Here is a 19,509-nt window from a genome sequence, read left to right as displayed (position 1 = left end):
TAGTTGGTTTGGTTTACTACTGACTACAACTCTCTCTCTTCTCTCTCTCTCTGTCTCGATATGTGCTATCGCTCTATTCTCTATTGTGTGTATATTATATAGACTTGTGAAAGTTTCTCTCTCTCTATCTTTGGTGTATATATTAATATTAATATTTTGTTGATGGTTTGAGAAAAATGATAAAACTTAAAACTAACTGCACAACTAACTATACACAAACACAAAAAAATATACAATAAATATATGATAATAATAATATTTATAAATACACGCACGCACGAACAAAAAAAAAAACTACTAGTATATGTGTATATTATATAATGTAACAACAACAACGTCTGATCTCCCGAAGATTAATAACAGTACTCACTCCACTCCAACTCAAACAACAACAACAAAAAATTAAATTCAATTTTAATTTTGAGGTGGGGAGGGTTCAACTGCAACAAAAAAGGAAGTAATGTTGCAGAACCAAGCTCTCTTCTTTGAACAACGAGTAGAGAGAGAGTGCTCTGCAGAGACAGACAGATGATATGCACGAAAACTAAAACACATTACTTTTTAAAGAGAAAGAGAACTGACCAGGTACATAAAACTTAAGTTCAACCTAGCTCAATAATAAATATAATTACCTTCATCATCATCATCAATCAGTCATCATGCAATATCATTTAAACAAACAAACAATAGTAGTAGTATTTTCTTTGTTAATAATATATATATATTCTTTTAATTATTTATTTATAATCTTTCGAACAAAGAAATGACTTGAATGAGTAGATGATATTTTGTATTGTTGGTGTAGGATGTGTGATGATGGATTTAGTTCTTGTATCTGTTTGGTAAGCGCTGTTGTTTTCATACATGTTAGTCGACTGATACAGTTGTTGACAGTGAGCAATTCGAATAGTTCCAATACTTCTTCGACGGATGAACACGGGAAATCGATGATGAGGTGCTCCAATGATTGGTTTTGATGGAGTGATTGGTAGAGACGTTCCATACCAGAGATTCTTTGGTGAAAGTATCCATGTATTTTGAGTGTCTTTAGTTTGGTACAGAAATTGACAAAGATACTGAGATCACCTAGATCTACTGTTGGCACCAATTCATTCAACTCGACGGCACGAATCTCTAGGTGTGTCAATGATGTATGGGGATTATCAAGTGGTCGATGACTAAATGATTTGAAAAAGCTAGATATATGTTCTTGTGTTTCTACCAATACTTCAAGACGATCCAAGTTGGCCGGTAACTGTATAGAGTTTGGTTGAAGTTGGAGTTGTTGGTAGATGGGTGATGAGTGTGGCAGGAACAAACCAATCGTGCTGAGACATGGCAGTTTTGAAAGCACTGGTAGTACTTCAACCGAGAGATCCCTGCTTCCAAGATAGGATATAGATGGACAGCTAACTGACAGTTGTTCTAATTGTTGTCGAGACCACCCAGCTGTTTTAGTGACAGTCAGGTATTTAAGGTTTGGAAAATGTGCAAATCTAGGTGCTTGTACTTCAAAATCACCGTATCTAATGTCGAATGAGAATAGGTTGATTGTAGTATGTAAACCAATTGATTCTATGAATTGAGTCAATATACTGTGTGGTTGTTGTTGTCCACCACCTTGTTGATCCAAATTAAGTACACCTCCAGCAATCAATGTTTTCTCTTCCATGTGTGGACACTCTCGAATAAACGAACCAATGATCTTTGCTTCATTGATAGTAATAGAGTCTAGTGATACCCACAACGTACGAAGAAATCTACGTAGTGGTACAACGACCTCTTGGAATGTCATGGATGTAGGACACGACTGTATCGACAATGACAATGTCTGTGTTTGGTGGTATTTCGCCATTGTATTAACCATTCTTTGTGCTTGTATATTCATAGATTCATGTAAATTCATTACTTCAATTTGACATAATCTTTCAAACATACATTTATAAACAAATTCTAATTCTGAATTTGTATAATTATTAATATTATTATTATTATTACTATTTACATTATTATTATTATTAATTAAAGTTGAAGAAGATGATGATGATAAAGAAGAAGATGAGGATTGAGAAGAATCCAAAGAGTTTGTTAATCTAAAACAAAATATAGATTTTAACATACAAAAAGGATTAAGTAGATGGGGAAAATAACTCCAATAATCATTTTTGATTATAGTAGTTGTAGTAGTAGCAGTAGAGGATGATGATGATGCTGATGTATTTAAGTTATAAATAACAGGTGAAAATACACTTCTTCCATTATGATAACTATTGTACATATCAGTAATCCATTCAAACCATTTACGACAGACTAGACCCATCACCATCGACCGTTTCCTAGTTTGTCTTAGTTCATCTTTTATAATCTCTTTGACAATATGATGTGGTAGTGTAAGTATTCGTGTTGTTGTTGTTGTTGTTGTTGACATGTCTTGTTATTGTTGTTGTCCCAAACCAGCATCCATCACATTTACAATTCATGGTAAAGTAAAGTAGTCAGCTAGGAGTGAAGAGTACTCACTCTTTTAATTTAATATTAAGCAAAAAAAATCAAAAGATATTTGGTTTAAAGATGGGATTTGGTATCATTGTTCCTAAAATAGGTATAATGGTTGTTTTATTGTTGTGTCTAAACTTAATAAATGAATAAACAGATATGTTAATTTAATAAATAAATAAATAAATATTAATTCAATTATTTCTTTATTGTTATTTGAGGTTTAGAGATAATAATATTTTGTTTGATTTTAGTTACTATGATACTTGTGATGACCAAACAAGTAACTACAATAGAGAATTGACCTAGATCAAATAGATATCTTGGCGCAAATAATCTCCACAAGAACAAATTCTCTCTTTGAATGATAAGGAACTTCATCACCTTTAGCATATTATTCCAGTACAATAGAATGACCATTAAATAGACAACCAATTGTTTATAATTGTTTTTTAATTCATCTTTTACTAATGATTTATCGTTATCTTTTCCTTCTTCTTCTTCTTCTTTTCCTTCTTTTCCTACTTTTCCTTCTTCTTCTTGTTTGTTATTATTATTATTATTTTGTGTTGAAGTTGATTTTGTTGTAATAGTAAAACAAATAATAAATATTGGTAATGATAATAAATGAATTATGGTTGATGAATAGGTATTTAAAACTATCATAATGCCACCTCTTAATTGATTTAGATTATGGAATCCAATAAATGCACAATCGAAATGTAATAGACCTAATGCATAATCATGTCCAGTAGTATGGAAATGGAATAGTGAAGATCCAAATAGAGTACCAACTGTCAATATCCAATGTACCACTTGAAAGACTGAATTGACTTTTAATCTATGACCACTATTACCATTATTGTTGTTATTAAACCATTGTCTATTGATATTAACCATAAATATTCCAAAAATGGTCAATTCGGACAACATCCAAAATAAACCAATTGTATTGGCTGATCCAAGTAATGTACATAACAATAATATGATTGGTGTCACAAATTGAATATATCTATTTAAAAATTGGTATAATGGTTGTTTTGATTGTTGTAAAGGAAATAATAATATTTGATTATGTTGTTGAGGTAATAGTTGATTATTATTATTATTATTTGTATTATTCGTATTATTTGTATCATTTGTATTATTATTATTATAATTTAGAGTATAAATATTTTTGCCAATTGAAGTAAAAACAATACCATATATAATCCAAACAGGGTATGATCTAACGATCCAATGAAATTCAACTAAATGTCGAATAGAATTTTGTGTCCAATAAATAACCAAACATATTAATATAATTAAATGTTTTGATTTTGAATAATAATATTGATTATTATTATTATTATTATTATTGAGTTGTGAAGTATGATTATTATTACTATTATTATTAATATTATTTTTACAATTTAAATTGATCCAATGAATAAAAAAGAAATAGAGGAAATAAAAGAATGGGATTATCCAACCCCAAGTTATAAAATTATTAAATGATATTTGATAGATTGATTTTAGAGTTGTCCAGTTGGATTTGTTGATTGATTCCAAGTTGAATAGATATTTTTCGTATTTCCTAATATCACCTCTACCAGCATAGAATATACTATTCTTTAATAAATAAAACCAAATATATTGTTGACCACAATCCAATACATAAAACCACAAACTCTTTAAGGTACCAATACTAATACTATTAATATCAAATGATGATGGTATATTTGGTAATGACTGAGGAATGAGTGCCATATAAGCCAACGACTTTAAAGCTGGGAAGAATTTTCTTAGCTCTTCGGTAATGTGATCGTAATGTTTCTCCAATTTTTTGGTAATCATCAAATGCAATATCAATCATTTGATAGTTGATATTAAATGCCGCTATTCCAATCAATACCAAATACCAAATACGAACGGGATCGAAAATGAAGAATCTAAATAGATCACTTTCAACCACTTTTTTAACCAATACTAGTAATTCATGCGATCGTTTCAATACCATCTCCAAAAATATATTATATGATTCTTTTGTTTTAAGAGTTTTGAGTAATCTATTTGGAAATGGATGAAGTTGTACTTGTAACCAATTAGTTACACTTGCTTTGATTTTCATAATATCATCTTTTTTAGTGTTGAGCATTAATCTTTTAATGAATGGTATTAAAGTCGATAAAGTGAATGCCACTGATATATTGAATGCAAATGTAACAATAGTTGTAACACCAGTAATCAATGCAAAAAAGAATAACAATAAATATTCTCTAATGATTGTAACCAAGACACCAATATTAGTCCAAACTATGAAATGAGCCAAAAATAGGAATTTAAATTGTAATATTTGTCCAGATTCCAATGGACCCGAATAATGTCCAATCGATGTATATATTGATATCATTGAATAGGCCAAAAAACTATTAAATGAAAACACTGAATCTTTGATGATTTTCTTTTCAAATTGATCATCTAAACTATTCTTTACAAAGTAATAATAGAAGACTGTTGAAATGAGTACGACCAACATTGACAGACCAACAATCTTCAAACAAAATACACCAGTTTCCATAAGGGGTACATTAAAAGTAGCCCATTTTGAAACCAAGAATTTGTAAATATAAGATTGATAGTTTCTATAGTCCATGTATAATTTAGATGCTTCCAAATCATCGACTTGACCACCTTCAGATAGAATCTTTATGAAATTTGTGTATTGTTTTTCAGAATCTTCCAACATTTCATTTAACTTTGCTAGTTGTTTAGAGTTGTATGCCAATTCTGATGTTGGGACAGCTTCAATGTATGAGTCTACAAATCTCTTGGTTGACCATGTCGATAGTCTTGTTGCATCCAATAACGTAGTCCATGAAGTTCCACCACCTTTTTGTTTCTCTTTTGTCGATTCATCCTTGATTGATAGGAATAACTCTGGTATGACAGTACCCAAACTATTGTATCCAATAGGAACACCCATCAATAATGAGAAAGTTGATATAAAATCGATTTGATTGACCACTCTTACATCTGAATTTGGATCAGTATTAAATTGGTTGAATGGAATACTAGCATTAATGACTTGACTCTTTGAATATAAAAATAGAGCTGCTCCAGTCTCTAAATCACTTGATCCTGAATGTACTCCTCTTTCCGTCATTCCATGATCACTAAATATAACTAATAATGTATCATTATCAATTCTTTCTATCATCTAAAAAACAAAAACAAACAAAATTAAATTAATAAATATATATATTTCTTTTTTTTTTTCTTTTTTTCTTTTTCTTTTTTTCTTTACATCTTCAAAATATTTGTTAAATTGAGTTAATTTATAATCCATTGTTTTATATTTTGGACCGTAAATATGACCCACATGATCTATACCAGACATATGTGTATAGATGATGTCCCAGTCATTGTCAATTTCGGTGATGGTTGGTCTTGGTTCAAATTGTTTGTGAACGTGACCGTAGGATGGAAGAGCTACTGGTATGGTGGCTGTATTTGTAATGGTTGCGACGGCAGGTGTAGGAGGAGGAGTAGGGTGCTCCTCGGCACATTCAAATGGATCTACATTTGGATTAAACTGGTTGTTTGTAGGGCTGTGTGGAAGCATCTTGTGTGTTTGAAGCATTACATGACGATCGACTGTATGAAAATCATTTGTCAAATAGGCAGAGATTGGATGTGATTTGTAAAATGTCCCAGGAAACATAGTATGCCAACTATCATCACCAATAAAGACCATCTTTTTTCGAGGATTCTTTGCATCGTTGTCTCTCATTGTAGTCAATTGACGAATAAAATTATCTTCTAGAATTTGTTCACCAGAAAAACTACCACCAATATCAATAAAAGTTGGTAGCGATCCAGTTGATATTCCCTTGATTCTTTGGGATGTGACGGTTGGAGGATCCGAATAAAACTTGTACAACAATGTGTTTTTTGGTTGTTCAACCATTAACTTTTGAAGTGACTTTAATCGATTGTAAACTTTCAAGTCTGATTTAGTGGCTGTTTCATTGTCAACTGGTTGTACCATATTATACCCAAGTGAATCTACCAATATTACAATACTTTTATTAAATCTTGATGGCATCCAACATGATTTGTCTAATGCTTCTCTTTCCCCTTTGACCATTTTGTGATTGGGAATGACTCCATTTCCATTCATTGGGTATATTGAAATCTGATAGTAATGATTGGTGTTGAGATGATGATTCTGGTGTTGGAAGTATTGAACATTGACTGTTATTGGGTAACTCGAAACGAACTAAAAAGAAACCACTAAAAAATAGGTAACAGGCAGCTGTCAAAACAACCATATAATAAACCATAAACTTGGTTATATTCCATACTCTTCTTTGTTTTTGTTGTTTTGCATTATTATTATTATTTTTATTACCATTACTATTATTACTACTATTACTATTATTAATCCAATTTTCAATCCTATTTTGAAATGGATATACTTGTTTAAAAATACCAAAATAATTATTAATTGATATGATTTGTTGTTTTTGTTGTTTTTGTTGTTTATTATTATTATTATTATTATTATTATTATTATTATTATATTTTCCTTTGTTGTATTCTTTTTCTTCTTCTTTTTCTTCTTCTTCTGTGACATTTATTTCTCTTTGGTGAATTCGATTTGAAAAGAATTGATTCTTCTCTTCTTCCTCTACTACCATTTTTTTTTAAAAAAAATTAAATTGTTTGTAAATGTAAATGTCTATGTCTCTCTCACTTTCTTCTATATCTCTCCTCTATCTCTATCTCTATCTCTTATCTATCTCTATCTCTATCTCTCTTGTATATGTTTCTTATAAGATATAAGATATATTTTTACTCTATAAACTCTCCCCAACAATGGAGAATATTCATTCGGTTACAAAAAAAACAAAAAATTGTTTCTTTAAGATCACTATGAACGTGACCCACATCCCCCCAAAGAAGTGATCCAAATTCCTTCATCCAATTGCATTGTGAAAAATTGAAAACAAATAATTCAAAATAAAGGATGGCAACGAGTGCAGGAAGGGGGTGGTTGGTGGCATGTCTGGGCCTTTGCTGTTTTCGAAAAAAATGGAAACCGAGTCGGTTCAAACAACCAACCCAAATATTAAAATCAAGATCTTTGCCCAATGAGTCTCAGATCTCTCATTTGGGAAGATCGTGACAGGGAGGTCATTCGGTTATAAGGGTCATTTGTGTACCATTTTTCTACAACCATAGTAGTTATAACCAATGTACTAGTATTATGATATGTAATGCATTCACTTCAAATTATTAATTAGACTGCTAACAAATAGAAGAGATAGATCGTAGTTTACATTTTTTAGATCGTCGTATATACTATACTTACTGCCCAGTTGTAGTTGTCAAGAAAATGTACTGTCACATGTAATCAATTCAAACAAACTATTGACGACACATCACCATCGACTGTTTCCTAGTTTGTCGTAGTTCATCTCTTTGACTTATCTCTTTGACTATATGATGTGTGGTAGAGTGTAAGTGTATAGTGTTTAATAATAAAAAAGGGAGAAAAACATAATTTAATTTTAATATTTTTCGAAAAAAAAATCAAGATACTGGTGTCAAGATGGGGGAGGTTGCGATCATTAACTTCATCAACCCTTTTATTGCCCCGATGCACGCATAATATCTATCAAGCAATCATCGGTGTTATTTTAAATATCAATTTACTATTATAATTGTGGGGTGGTAGAAGATATTAACAACAACAGTTAGTTAGTTGTTGTCAACTCACAAAGCCATTTGCGATAATGGTGGCTCTCCTATCTTATAAAAGTAGAAAAAAATGAGGAAAGGTAGCTAGGTACTCTTCTCTTTTGTTTGTTGTTCTTTCCTCTCTTTATTTATTTATTATCTTTATTTATTTAATATATAGTTAGTTGTACATTATTATTATTATCATTAGAGAGAGTCACTAAATGATGATGAAAACAAACTATTTGTTATTCATATTGGTAGTGGTGGCGGTGTTGTTGGTGAGAGTAGGAGATGCTCAACAAAGAAATATCATATCGAGAAGAGATACACTGTTCACCTATGCTGCTAGTCGTAATCAATGTGATCTATCGATTGAAATAGTCTTTGACCAGCAAATACCTTCTTTTACTTGTCCCAACTGTGCCTTGTTCGACTTTAGTACCATCTCTCCAGATGAATCAATCAATTATCCAAACGCATTCTATCGCTACGAAATTGAACTAAACTTGGGTCTCATCGATGTCATTCTCATCGATGACCAATCATTTCAATACAATCTTGGTGCTTTTAATTGTGTTTGTATGTACATATATATATAAATGATTTATTAATACTTCAATTTTACTTTATACTAATTGGTTTGATTTCTTTTATTTTCTTTTCTTTTCTATTCTTTTCTAAGCTCCACCACTACCACCATATACAATTGAAACATTTGATCAAAGATTAAAACCATCTACAGTTGGTGGGTTTCTGGGAGTCTATCATTTCTTGATCAAAGAATTTGTACATGATATTGGCCGTGATCCAGAAACAAGGACACAAGATCCATTTAGAGTGGAGAGTATCCGACCAATCTCGATATCTCCCAATGGAACGTTGTTTGAGGTCTACTTTGACTTTGATGGAGCTGCTTTGGCAGACTTTCCAAGCACCACATTTATCCTAAACATCACGTCGATTGATATGATGGGTGCCTCTTTTGGAGGAACTCGAATCTTGCCAAGTGGGTTCCCATTAGAGATTTCATTGGAATTCTTTACTTCAACTCCTCGTCATACTACAGGTCAAGAATCATTTCTACCTGTCACTCCATTCAACAATACAGTGCAAGATGGACCTCTCTGGGCATCGATATTATCTCGTAACTTTGATATCAGTAATAGAGAGAGTACAGTTCGTATCTATCCTAAAGATATTTTCTCTACTGAAAGTGATATCATGGCCTATCCAGTTGGTGGTCTACCATCCAATGCCACATTGATCTCAAGATCAAAGATTTTTGCAGATTCAATCCTTACAACCTATTACTTTGATAATTTTGTTACCTGCAATGGTACTTTCTTTTCATACACTTTCTATAGTAAGTTAAGAAACCGTACTATAACACTCTACTCTTTTACTTATATATTTATCCATTTTTTTTATTATTTAGATCCTGCATTTTCACCAAATCCACAACAATGTTCATCGGATGCTGAAGTCCGTAGATTCAATATAGAGATAGATTATGGAATCAACAATGTGTTGGCACAGATTGGTTCACAATCCTTCCTCTTACAACATCCATTTGGTGTGATTACAAATCCAACTAGTGGTAATCGTGAATTCAAAGTTAATTTACCTGCACAAACTTTTGATTATACAGATCCTATCATTCTTGTATTCAAAGGAATAGAAACAACAACTACCAATCTATCAGTTGAACTAGGTTTGTTTTAAAACACAAACAAATATATATATATATATATATAATATATTAATATTGTTTTAATTATCTCTTTCTCTTTTTCTCTCTTTCTCTATCTTTTTCTCTTTTTCAGATACTACAAATCCAACGATCGATTATGTATCATATGAATTATTACCTGGATATATGTTATTGATTACAGCCAGTGCTTTTGATGACCTTTCTGGTATTAAACGATTATGTATTCAAAGTGCCACCTCTGATTGTGCCGTCTCTTTGAATGATTCCAATTTGATCTCTGGAGATAGATACAGTGGAATTTATCAAACAATCGTTCCAATGGATCCTACATTTGGGTTAATCACTGCAATCGATAGAGCAGGTAATATTTTTTATTCAAGATTAGATCATTTGAATAATTACCCACCTAGTGTATTTTGTATGTAAACAAATCAAATCAACTTTTCTTTTCTCTACATATTAACCAAATTAATTTTAATGTATTTTAAATTAAATAGCATATGACCTAACACAAATATCAACATTTTATTTTACCCAAAATATTGTTGATGTTTCAAATTCAGTTGTAACCAATTCATTGGTGATCAACTTTACCAATTTGCATGATGCAGATAAAATCATGTATCAACCAACATTTATCATATTAAATGGAAAGGATGTTTCCGAGGTTGGTCCACAAGACACATTTAGAGGAGTTTGGGTAGAAGCTATGCAAGCATATGTTATCACCTTTACCATTCCAAAATCAATGTTCCCAGGGACACTAAAATATTATTTACCAATTGATTTCAGACAATCATATGATTCTAATGTTCTATATCAAACTTTTGGTAATAATGCTTTAATTAACATTCTTTCAAATGGTATGTCGAAAAAAAAAGAAAAAAAAAGAAAAAAAAAGAAAAAGAAAAAAGAAAATTGTTGTATTAATATCTTTTATTTATTTTTTTTATTTTTTTTTTTAGGAGGAGATTTAATACCACCACAAATAGTTAATGTAACCACATCTGGATTTGGATATGGATTTATTATTCAAATTGAAGATGAGATTAATGGATTTATGAATGGAACCATTTATCTTGGTAGACTCATTGATCCATTCTATAACTTTTCTCAACAATTTGATCAATCAAATCTCATTGATGGAACAATCTATAGAGGTTCCTATCAGGTTCAGATTCCAGTTTTAGAAAATATCGTACGTTCAGAGATCTATACCATTTTGGCAATTGAAACGGTCGATCTTGCCGGTATAAGTAGTAATGAATTTATACAATCAACTTCATTTTATAATCCAATCATCCCTATTTTAAATGTTACAAAATGTATGTAGAAAAGAAAAAGAAAAAGAAAAGAAAAATTATTATTAAATATATTAATTAATTTATTTCTTTAATTGTTTTTTAAGCAATTGAGACTATTGTTGATAAAACTCCACCAGAAGTAATGACAACTTCACCATCATCAATAGTATCAACACAAAATCAAATACTATCGGTTAGTGCAACGATACAAGATACTCAATCAGACATTTCACTTGCTCATACACCCAAACTCTATATTCTTGATGAATTAGAGTTGCTTGCAATTGTTGATGGAGATCTTGTATGCCCCAGCGCTAAAAACGTGTGTGTTGCCTATTTCAATTACCAAGTACCCTTTGGTATGAATAGAACATTGTCATTGTTTGTCTCCAATGCAGTTGACAAGTATCTAAACTATGGTGGAACGATATTCCCTAATACTGTTGTTGTCGTCCCATCCACCCTTGCCATTCCATCCATTTACAGTCTTTCACCTATCACTGTTGACAAGTCTAGTGGCAATACAAGTGTTACAATCTATGGTAACAATTTTAACCAAGTTGCACAATTTATGTTTAACTTTACTGGTACCTTTGTTGCATACATTCCCAGCTCATCTTCTGTCAATAATCGATACGTTGTATTTACCGATCTGCCTCCAGTCGACCATACAATCCCCCTCTATTTCGTCTCGACAGACTCGGAAAACTCAAATATTGCATACCTCCATCCACGAAGAGGAAGTATTATACCACCTCTCCAATGTCCATCGAGTGGTTGTGAATACGATAATATGCATTGTGGTCTGTTTGGTCAATGTGTTTGTAATGCTGGGTTCTACGGCCCGAGATGTGCAAGTTCTGTCGTTGTGATTGATCCAAAACACGGATCAACTTCACCAGATACTGAGTACAATAGTACACCACCAACTCCATCGTCCTCTTTGAAACGTGTCTATGCCAAAATCTCAATCATCGAACTAAGAGAAATTGATATGGAAGATCAAGTTGTCAGTGTTCATCCATTTGATCTATGGGATCTGAGTAACAGTACCGAATCTGATGTTGGAGCAGATTATAATCTTCGTTACAATACATCGTTGTTGTCGACCATACCAACCTCTGTCAGAGTTAGCATCCAATATTTCTCTCATCAAACCAATGTCACCTTTCTCGATCGTTCATTGCAAATGGATCCCTCCACAGTCAAATATGGTATATCCCTTGATGCCTATGACTTTAGTCAAAACACCAATACACTAGAATTGGTCATGTCAGTAAGTCTCCAAGCAGACTCGGAATGTGGATCAGTTGAAAATGGAGAAATCAATGATGGCCAATCAAAATATCAATGGTACAAGACCAAGTTGGACGATATTTCACTCTATGCAACATTTATCAATATTGCTCAAATCGATGATCATCAACAAACCATTACGACCAAATTAACAGCCAATTCCAACTCATCCACAAACTATGATAATTCAATTAGCTATATTTCAATTAATATTCCTCATTATTCAAATACTGTATTTATTGATCCTGGTATGTAAATAGAAAAAAACAAAAGAAAAAAAAGAAACATTAACAAACCCACAATTTCTAACATCATATATTTATTATTATTATTTATATTTGTTTAGATTTCTCAGTATTATTTGATAAAGATGATGAAGATAATTCAAAAGTTGATTCAATTTGTCAATCAAATGATGATGGTACTGATTTTAGATTAATTGGAATTATTGTTGGATCAGTTGTTGGGGCGGCAGCGATCGTAGTTGCATCGATCCTAACATACAAAAAGCTTAAAGTTGTAAGAAAACACAACAACTTGATGCAAACCAAATTAAATCGTTTAAAGTCACCATAACCAATTTAAAGAGACAACATATTTATTGTATTGATTGTATACATTCATGAATATATACAACCACAAACACTTTGAATAATAAAAATATTTATATAACTTGTAATTTTATAACATATTTGTAGATAATAATTAAATATTTATATAACTTGTAACATATCTATAAATCTACAAACTTTGATCGGGTGATGACGCATCACCTGACTTTTAGGGTGAGAGAAAAAAAATTTTAATTTAAAAAATTACTTTTTTAGGCTCATTGTTGTTCATCATCACATCCCACACCATACTCATTTTATTACTCTCTCTTTTCTTTGTTCAAGTTAGTTAAGTTATAACTTATTTGTATATATATATATTTAGAGATGAAAGAATCAAAAAGAAATCTATTGATAATCGTTGTATTATCATTAGTATGTGGATTAGTAGTATCAACGTCATCATCATTTACACCATCAAAGGATACATTGTTCTTTGACGACTTTGAAAGTGCAACACTAGAGAACTCGAAATGGGTAAAGAGTCAGTTCTCAGAGGCCAACATTGTGTTTGGTAAACCAGAGACACAATTCCTCGTAGAGGAGACTGACAATGCCATGATCTTGCCATTGGCATCAAAGAGATACGCCATCACCTCGGTGTTGGCCAAGCCAATTGACAACAAGGACCGCGACCTCATCGTGCAATACGAAGTGCGTCTCGCCAAGGGACTCGAGTGCGGTGGCGCCTACGTCAAGTTGTACCAAGCCACCGACGACTTGGACGCTGAGACTGTCGACCGTAACACACCATACTCGATCATGTTTGGTCCAGACAAATGCGGTAGCGACAACCGTATCCACTTTATCGTACGTCACAAGAACCCCAAGTCTGGTGTTTTCGAAGAGAAGTTGATCACCGCCAAGCCACCCATTCGTACCGACAAGTTGTCTCATCTCTACACCTTGCACATCCGTCCAGACAACACCTTCACTGTCTATGTCGACCGTTCTCCAGTACTCGAAGGTAACTTCCACACCTCGTTTACTCCCGCCTTTAACCCACCCAAGGAAGTCGATGATCCCACCGACTCCAAGCCATCCGACTGGATCGATGATGCCAAGATGGACGACCCATCCGCCAGCAAGCCAGACGACTGGGACGAATCACAACCAGCCACCATCGTCGACACTGACGCTACCAAGCCCGACGGATGGCTCGATGACGAACCCGAACTCGTTCCAGATGTCACTGTCTCCAAGCCAGAAGGTTGGGATGACGAAGATGATGGAGAGTGGGAAGCACCACTTGCCCCCAATCCAAAGTGTCAAGACGGAAACTGCGGTGAATGGAAAGCACCCATCATCAAGAACCCACTCTACAAGGGTAAATGGGTCGCTCCACGTATCGACAACCCAGCCTACAAGGGTGTCTGGAAGGCTCGTCAAATTGCCAACCCAGACTACTTTAACGAAGAGAACCCATACAACGTCGAAAAGATTGGTGCCATCGGTCTCGAAATCTGGACCACCACCGATCAAATCGCTTTTGACAACTTTATCATCACCCACGACCGTGATGAAGCCGACCGTATCGCTCAAGAAAACTGGGAACCAAAGTACAACAAGGAAAAGGCTCTCCAAGCTGAATTTGAAGCTGAAGAGGCCAAGAAGCTCCAAACTCCAACCGATTACCTCGCTCTTGCCCAATTATATGGTCAAATGGCCGTTGAATTTGCAAAGGCTCAACCATACGTTGCTGCTTTGTCATTGGTAGCTGGTCTTGTCCCCATTTTACTATGTATTGGTTTGGGTGGTTCAAAGAAATCAGCCGCCACCACCGTTGTTATCCCACCAGCCCAATCCTCTTCATCCAAGCCATCAGCTGAAACTGAATCTCCATCAATTGAAGAATCATCATCTGAAGAGGAAGAGGAAGAAGAACAAGTTAAAGAGAAAAAGACTACTCCTGTCAAAAAGAGAATTAATAAAGTTCAATAAATTATCAAAATAAAAAAAAGAAGAATAATTTAATTTAAAGATATAAAATATGGATATTGAATGGATTTATTGGTTTATTTGATTTAATTTTTGATTTGATTTGATTTAATTTAAATAAAAATACTTGTATTAACAAAATGTTCTGGTGATAATAAATTTGAAGTTAGGAGATCTGAATCTTTGTACATATCATAGGGATATTCAATAAGGAAACCTTTGATTTGTGATAGGGTTTCCATCAATTGATCATTACGACTAAAGTAACGTGGATGGGATAGGTTTGGAGGTAGGATGGTTTGGTTTTCCGGGATATTGGCGCCAAAAGCTTCTTTGTAGGCTGCACTATTTGAACGAGCACGTTTCAACCAAACGGCATTAAATGCACGTACAGGGTCAATGATCTCTTTGATTCCTTCTGCATCTGCATCGCTAATACCAAGATGAAGTTTCCAGAGATGCATACGAAGCGAATGAGCATATTCTCTGACTTGGTCGGGTTTACCATCGATGGTGCTTTCCTTGACATTACGGTCAATCACTATATTGGCAATTTCACTGTCTCGAGCACCAAGCATACTTCTGTCATTAATGTTGCAACTACCAATCATTGCGACACGGTCATCTGCAATGAGAACCTTGCTATGGATATAGATTTGTTCACTAAAGACACGGTCATAGCAAACCTGATAGTTTCTCAATGAAAAGACACCAAAGTATTCTGAAATGTCTACATCTGGGAATTCTTTGTGCAACAATTCAAAGATGGATTGTCCACCACGGCAGATGGTTTGCATAGTCCATCCAATGACGATACGAGACGACTGCTCTTTGATATCACCGGCAGGATTGATGTTGGTGAGGACAATGACCTTGAAATTTTGTTTGTTGATAATGGCCAAACGAATCCTTTGGAGCAATGCCATGGCGATACGATTCTTGGGCAGCTTTGCACCACAACTACTGACGAAAAAGAGGTTTTGAATGTAGATGAAATTCTTGGCCGCCTTGATGATACCAACAAATGATTTGTAACAGGAATCTTCAGTATCCGATCCAGCTGACCATTGACAACTACTTCTAACAATCTGGTTCATACATGTACCATGTGCTACATCAAGATTATACATCTTGTGATACGCTTCCTTTTCTGGGTAATCCAATATTGTATGAGTTGAAAATCCATTACACGATGATATACCTAAATCATTGTTGCTAGTGTTGGTAGTTGTTGTAGTTGTAGTTTCTTCATCTGATTCTTCTTCATTGTCTTTTGGACGTTGTTCTTGACTATCTTTTCTACCAGTTGGAACATTCAATGATTGTTGTCTATCTTGTTGATCTTCTTCTCTATCTTTTTCTTCTTGGTCAACTTCCTGTTCAAGTCTAATTTTGGATGCTGCATCATCATTTAAATTATTGTTAAAAGGGGTAGAGTGTTTGGATGCACCTTTTAATATTTCTTCACGTGTTTTGGGGTGATCGCCAACACGATGGAAACGGGTGACCTTTTCCTCACCATAACTAACGTTACCAACATTTCTAACAATATCGGAAATGGCATTCTTGAATGGATTCTTTTGTCCCGAGTCATCTTGCTTGTTTTCTTCGGTCTTGTTGTACCATGATCTTGGAGTGAGGAATCTCTTTCTTCTTGAATTGGCAGCCTTTGTTGTGATGGCATGATTCCAACGTTGGATAAAATTAGTGGCAGCATCGTGAACACTAGGACCGACAATCTTGGTGTGAACATCGTGCCATGGCATACGAGGCATTTCATTTCTATTCAATTGATCGTGATGAGGATTCCCAGTACGAATAACAATGCTCGTCAAATTGCCATAGTCTTTGCCTGGGAATAACGATCCATCCAAATCAACCAATGGGAATGTATCCAACTCGTATCGCATAAAACATATATCAATACCTCCTATATAAGCTACTGTCTGATCAATCACGACTGTCTTTTGATGATGTGACCATGACAGCGGATATCTCTTTGGATGACGAATTACACTAATATTTGGATGACAATTTTCTAACCATCTTGTTGTATGATGTGTTCCCTATAAAATATAAAAATAAAAAGGAATAAATAATAATTATATACAATTATTTGTATTTCTTTTTTACTTACTAATTGAATACCAATATTACTTTCATCCCAAATTAAAATATAAATTCTAACACCTTCTTTTGCCTTTGCAGTTAGTAAACGATCCAATCTAGTTTTTTCCATCAACTCTTTAGTGTCTCTTTGGAGGATGACATAGGGCCATACCCACCAACCAGCAATAAAGATTTCACGACGAGCTTGCATGATTTCATTGGCCAAGTCACGATAGTAATTGACGGCATTGACAAACCATAGACATTGATTGTTCATGTGTTGTTGAGCAAATGATTGGAACTTGTAACCTACTCTACTATAGTGACGAATTGCATTGACCCATTGGACAGCTTCCTCTGGAGTTTCAGTATAAAATGCACGAGCATACTCTCCAGACACCAAATAAAAACCAGATATATTCTTTCTTCTTCCGAATCGATGCAAGTGATGACGATGTTTCTTTCTCTCTTCCGATAGTTGTGGGTCTAGCAGTACTCTGACAGTAGCTCCAGGTAAAAAGATAACACGTGATGGTTTCTTTTCTTGTCTATTCAGGTTGATATCATAGACCACAATAAACGCCTTTTTAATTTTAAGTCTTCTCTTGTGTCTTGAACTAAATAATCTCATATGTTTTACTTTAGTTACAACTCCATCAACTTTAAATGTTTCATTTGCAAACTTAAAAAAATAAAAAATAAATTAATTTAAATAATGTTATTATTCAAAATGTATTTCTTGATTTACTTACCAATTCATCACAAGGTAGAACAAATTTGTTATAAAAATAATCAAACATACCAAAGCAACCAGCCATATCAGTTTCCAAATTACCACGTTCAATGAAATCAATGATATCAAGTTCAGTCTTTTCTTGTAGGTATTTTGAACCATTTCCTGAAATACCTCCACTGAAAATCGATGAAACTGCTTCATGAGGTGATCCAAATCTATCCTTTACAAATAAAAATTTGGCAAACAATTCTTTTGTTGTACTAACTACTTGGAATACTTCTTCTCTTGATACAAAATTATTTCTATCAAAATCACAAACCATAAAACAAACTAAAAATGAAAGATTATTAAAAATAATAATAATATGTTGTCTATAGTCACTTACATCTAAGCTTTTCATTTTTTGTTCCTCTTGTCATAATTGATAAAGCACAAACAAATTCTGTAAATGCAATTGCTCCATCTCCATTTCTTTTAAATAAATAAATTAAACAAGTTTGTTAGAACATTGATTGAAATTGATTAATTAAATTTAGACATACTCATCAATTGCATTTAATAAAGAATCAGTCAATGCAGAACTTTTAAGAAATGGAGTAAATTCTTGAGAGAATTGTTCTTTGGTCATAAATGCTTGTCCTCCAGAACATTTAATAAATTCATTATATAATACTTTAATTTCATTTGTACTAACTACATATTTATAAATAAATAAAGTTAATATTAACTTGAATTTGAATTCAATGTATTTATGTTAAACATACAATAAGTTTCACACATCAACATATGTTCAATTTCCTCATTGATTACATTTTCATTTGATTGTAGGTATTTCTTTGTTTCTTTTTGCCAATTTTTAATATTATCAATGATTTCCTTGTCACTCATTGAAGGATTAGCCTGTCTTAACATCAATGCTTCCAAACCATAACTATCCAATGGCTCTAAAATAGGTATTTGTGATCTTTCAGTTTCCTTTCCTTTTGATCTTTGAACCAATGGTGGTTGGACTGTATTGGCTGGTATTTGAGCATTCCTTTGAGTTGATGACGATGATGAAGATTGTTGTTGTTGTTGTTGTTGTTGTTGTTGTTGTTGTAAAAAGAACAAAGAAGGGTCTGTAATTGATGGTGCAGAGTCGTTTGTTGTTGGACAGTTATCAGGCGGATGATTATGATGATGCTGATCACCAGGTTTATAACAATTTGGGTCTACATGATGATGGCTCTGTGATGTTGAAGAATGATCAAATGTCGGTGCCGGTTCCTGATGATGATGATGATGTTCTGTCGACACTTGATGATGGTGTGACGTTGACGACATATCATGATGGTGTGACATTGAAGTCATATCATGACTGTGTCCATCCATTTTACAATTAATTTTTTTTAATTAATTATTATCAAAACAAATAATTTTAATAATTAATTGTAAAATAGTTTCTTCCTTGCACTCTACTTTTTTTTATTCTTCTACTATGTGATTATAATTATTATTGTTATGTCCAAACATTCATTAACATTAGTGGCATTCGTTCACATCAATAGATTTTTATTTATATTTATTCCTGCGTTGTACTCC

General features: G+C 33.3%; 4 protein-coding genes across 4 annotated transcripts; 1 reads left to right on the top strand and 3 right to left on the bottom strand.

Moving 5' to 3' along the window:
- Positions 1-414: 414 nt before the first annotated feature.
- On the bottom strand, positions 415-2,428 carry DFA_08483 (uncharacterized protein; the record flags this gene model as incomplete). The annotated part of the gene is made up of 2 exons (XM_004355918.1): positions 415-557; positions 865-2,428. 2 exons carry the CDS (start codon positions 2,426-2,428, stop codon positions 415-417), a joined length of 1,707 nt encoding a protein of 568 aa, XP_004355971.1.
- A 188-nt stretch (positions 2,429-2,616) lies between these two features.
- DFA_08482 (uncharacterized protein) lies at positions 2,617-7,178 on the bottom strand (the record flags this gene model as incomplete). Its single annotated transcript, XM_004355917.1, has 6 exons — positions 2,617-2,628; positions 2,755-4,311; positions 4,391-5,695; positions 5,783-6,560; positions 6,589-6,771; positions 6,826-7,178. 6 exons carry the CDS (start codon positions 7,176-7,178, stop codon positions 2,617-2,619), a joined length of 4,188 nt encoding a protein of 1,395 aa, XP_004355970.1.
- A 1,133-nt stretch (positions 7,179-8,311) lies between these two features.
- DFA_08481 (uncharacterized protein) lies at positions 8,312-15,086 on the top strand (the record flags this gene model as incomplete). Its single annotated transcript, XM_004355916.1, has 10 exons — positions 8,312-8,321; positions 8,485-8,802; positions 8,906-9,586; positions 9,659-9,934; positions 10,047-10,352; positions 10,432-10,797; positions 10,900-11,259; positions 11,343-12,782; positions 12,881-13,053; positions 13,473-15,086. The coding sequence occupies 10 exons, from the start codon at positions 8,312-8,314 to the stop codon at positions 15,084-15,086; spliced, it is 5,544 nt and encodes a 1,847-aa protein (XP_004355969.1).
- Positions 15,087-15,196: 110 nt separating this feature from the next.
- pldB (phospholipase D1) lies at positions 15,197-19,299 on the bottom strand (the record flags this gene model as incomplete). The annotated part of the gene is made up of 7 exons (XM_004355915.1): positions 15,197-17,149; positions 17,221-17,874; positions 17,945-18,148; positions 18,194-18,258; positions 18,314-18,399; positions 18,471-18,621; positions 18,693-19,299. 7 exons carry the CDS (start codon positions 19,297-19,299, stop codon positions 15,197-15,199), a joined length of 3,720 nt encoding a protein of 1,239 aa, XP_004355968.1.
- Positions 19,300-19,509: the final 210 nt, after the last annotated feature.

This window comes from Cavenderia fasciculata (genome assembly GCF_000203815.1).
Source record: "Cavenderia fasciculata unplaced genomic scaffold Scf_ET2XIPL01COFD4-5, whole genome shotgun sequence".
Taxonomy (NCBI): Eukaryota; Evosea; class Eumycetozoa; order Acytosteliales; family Cavenderiaceae; genus Cavenderia; species Cavenderia fasciculata.
The sequence above is the reverse complement of the archived record's forward strand: the minus strand, read 5'-3'. Positions and strand labels throughout refer to the sequence as shown.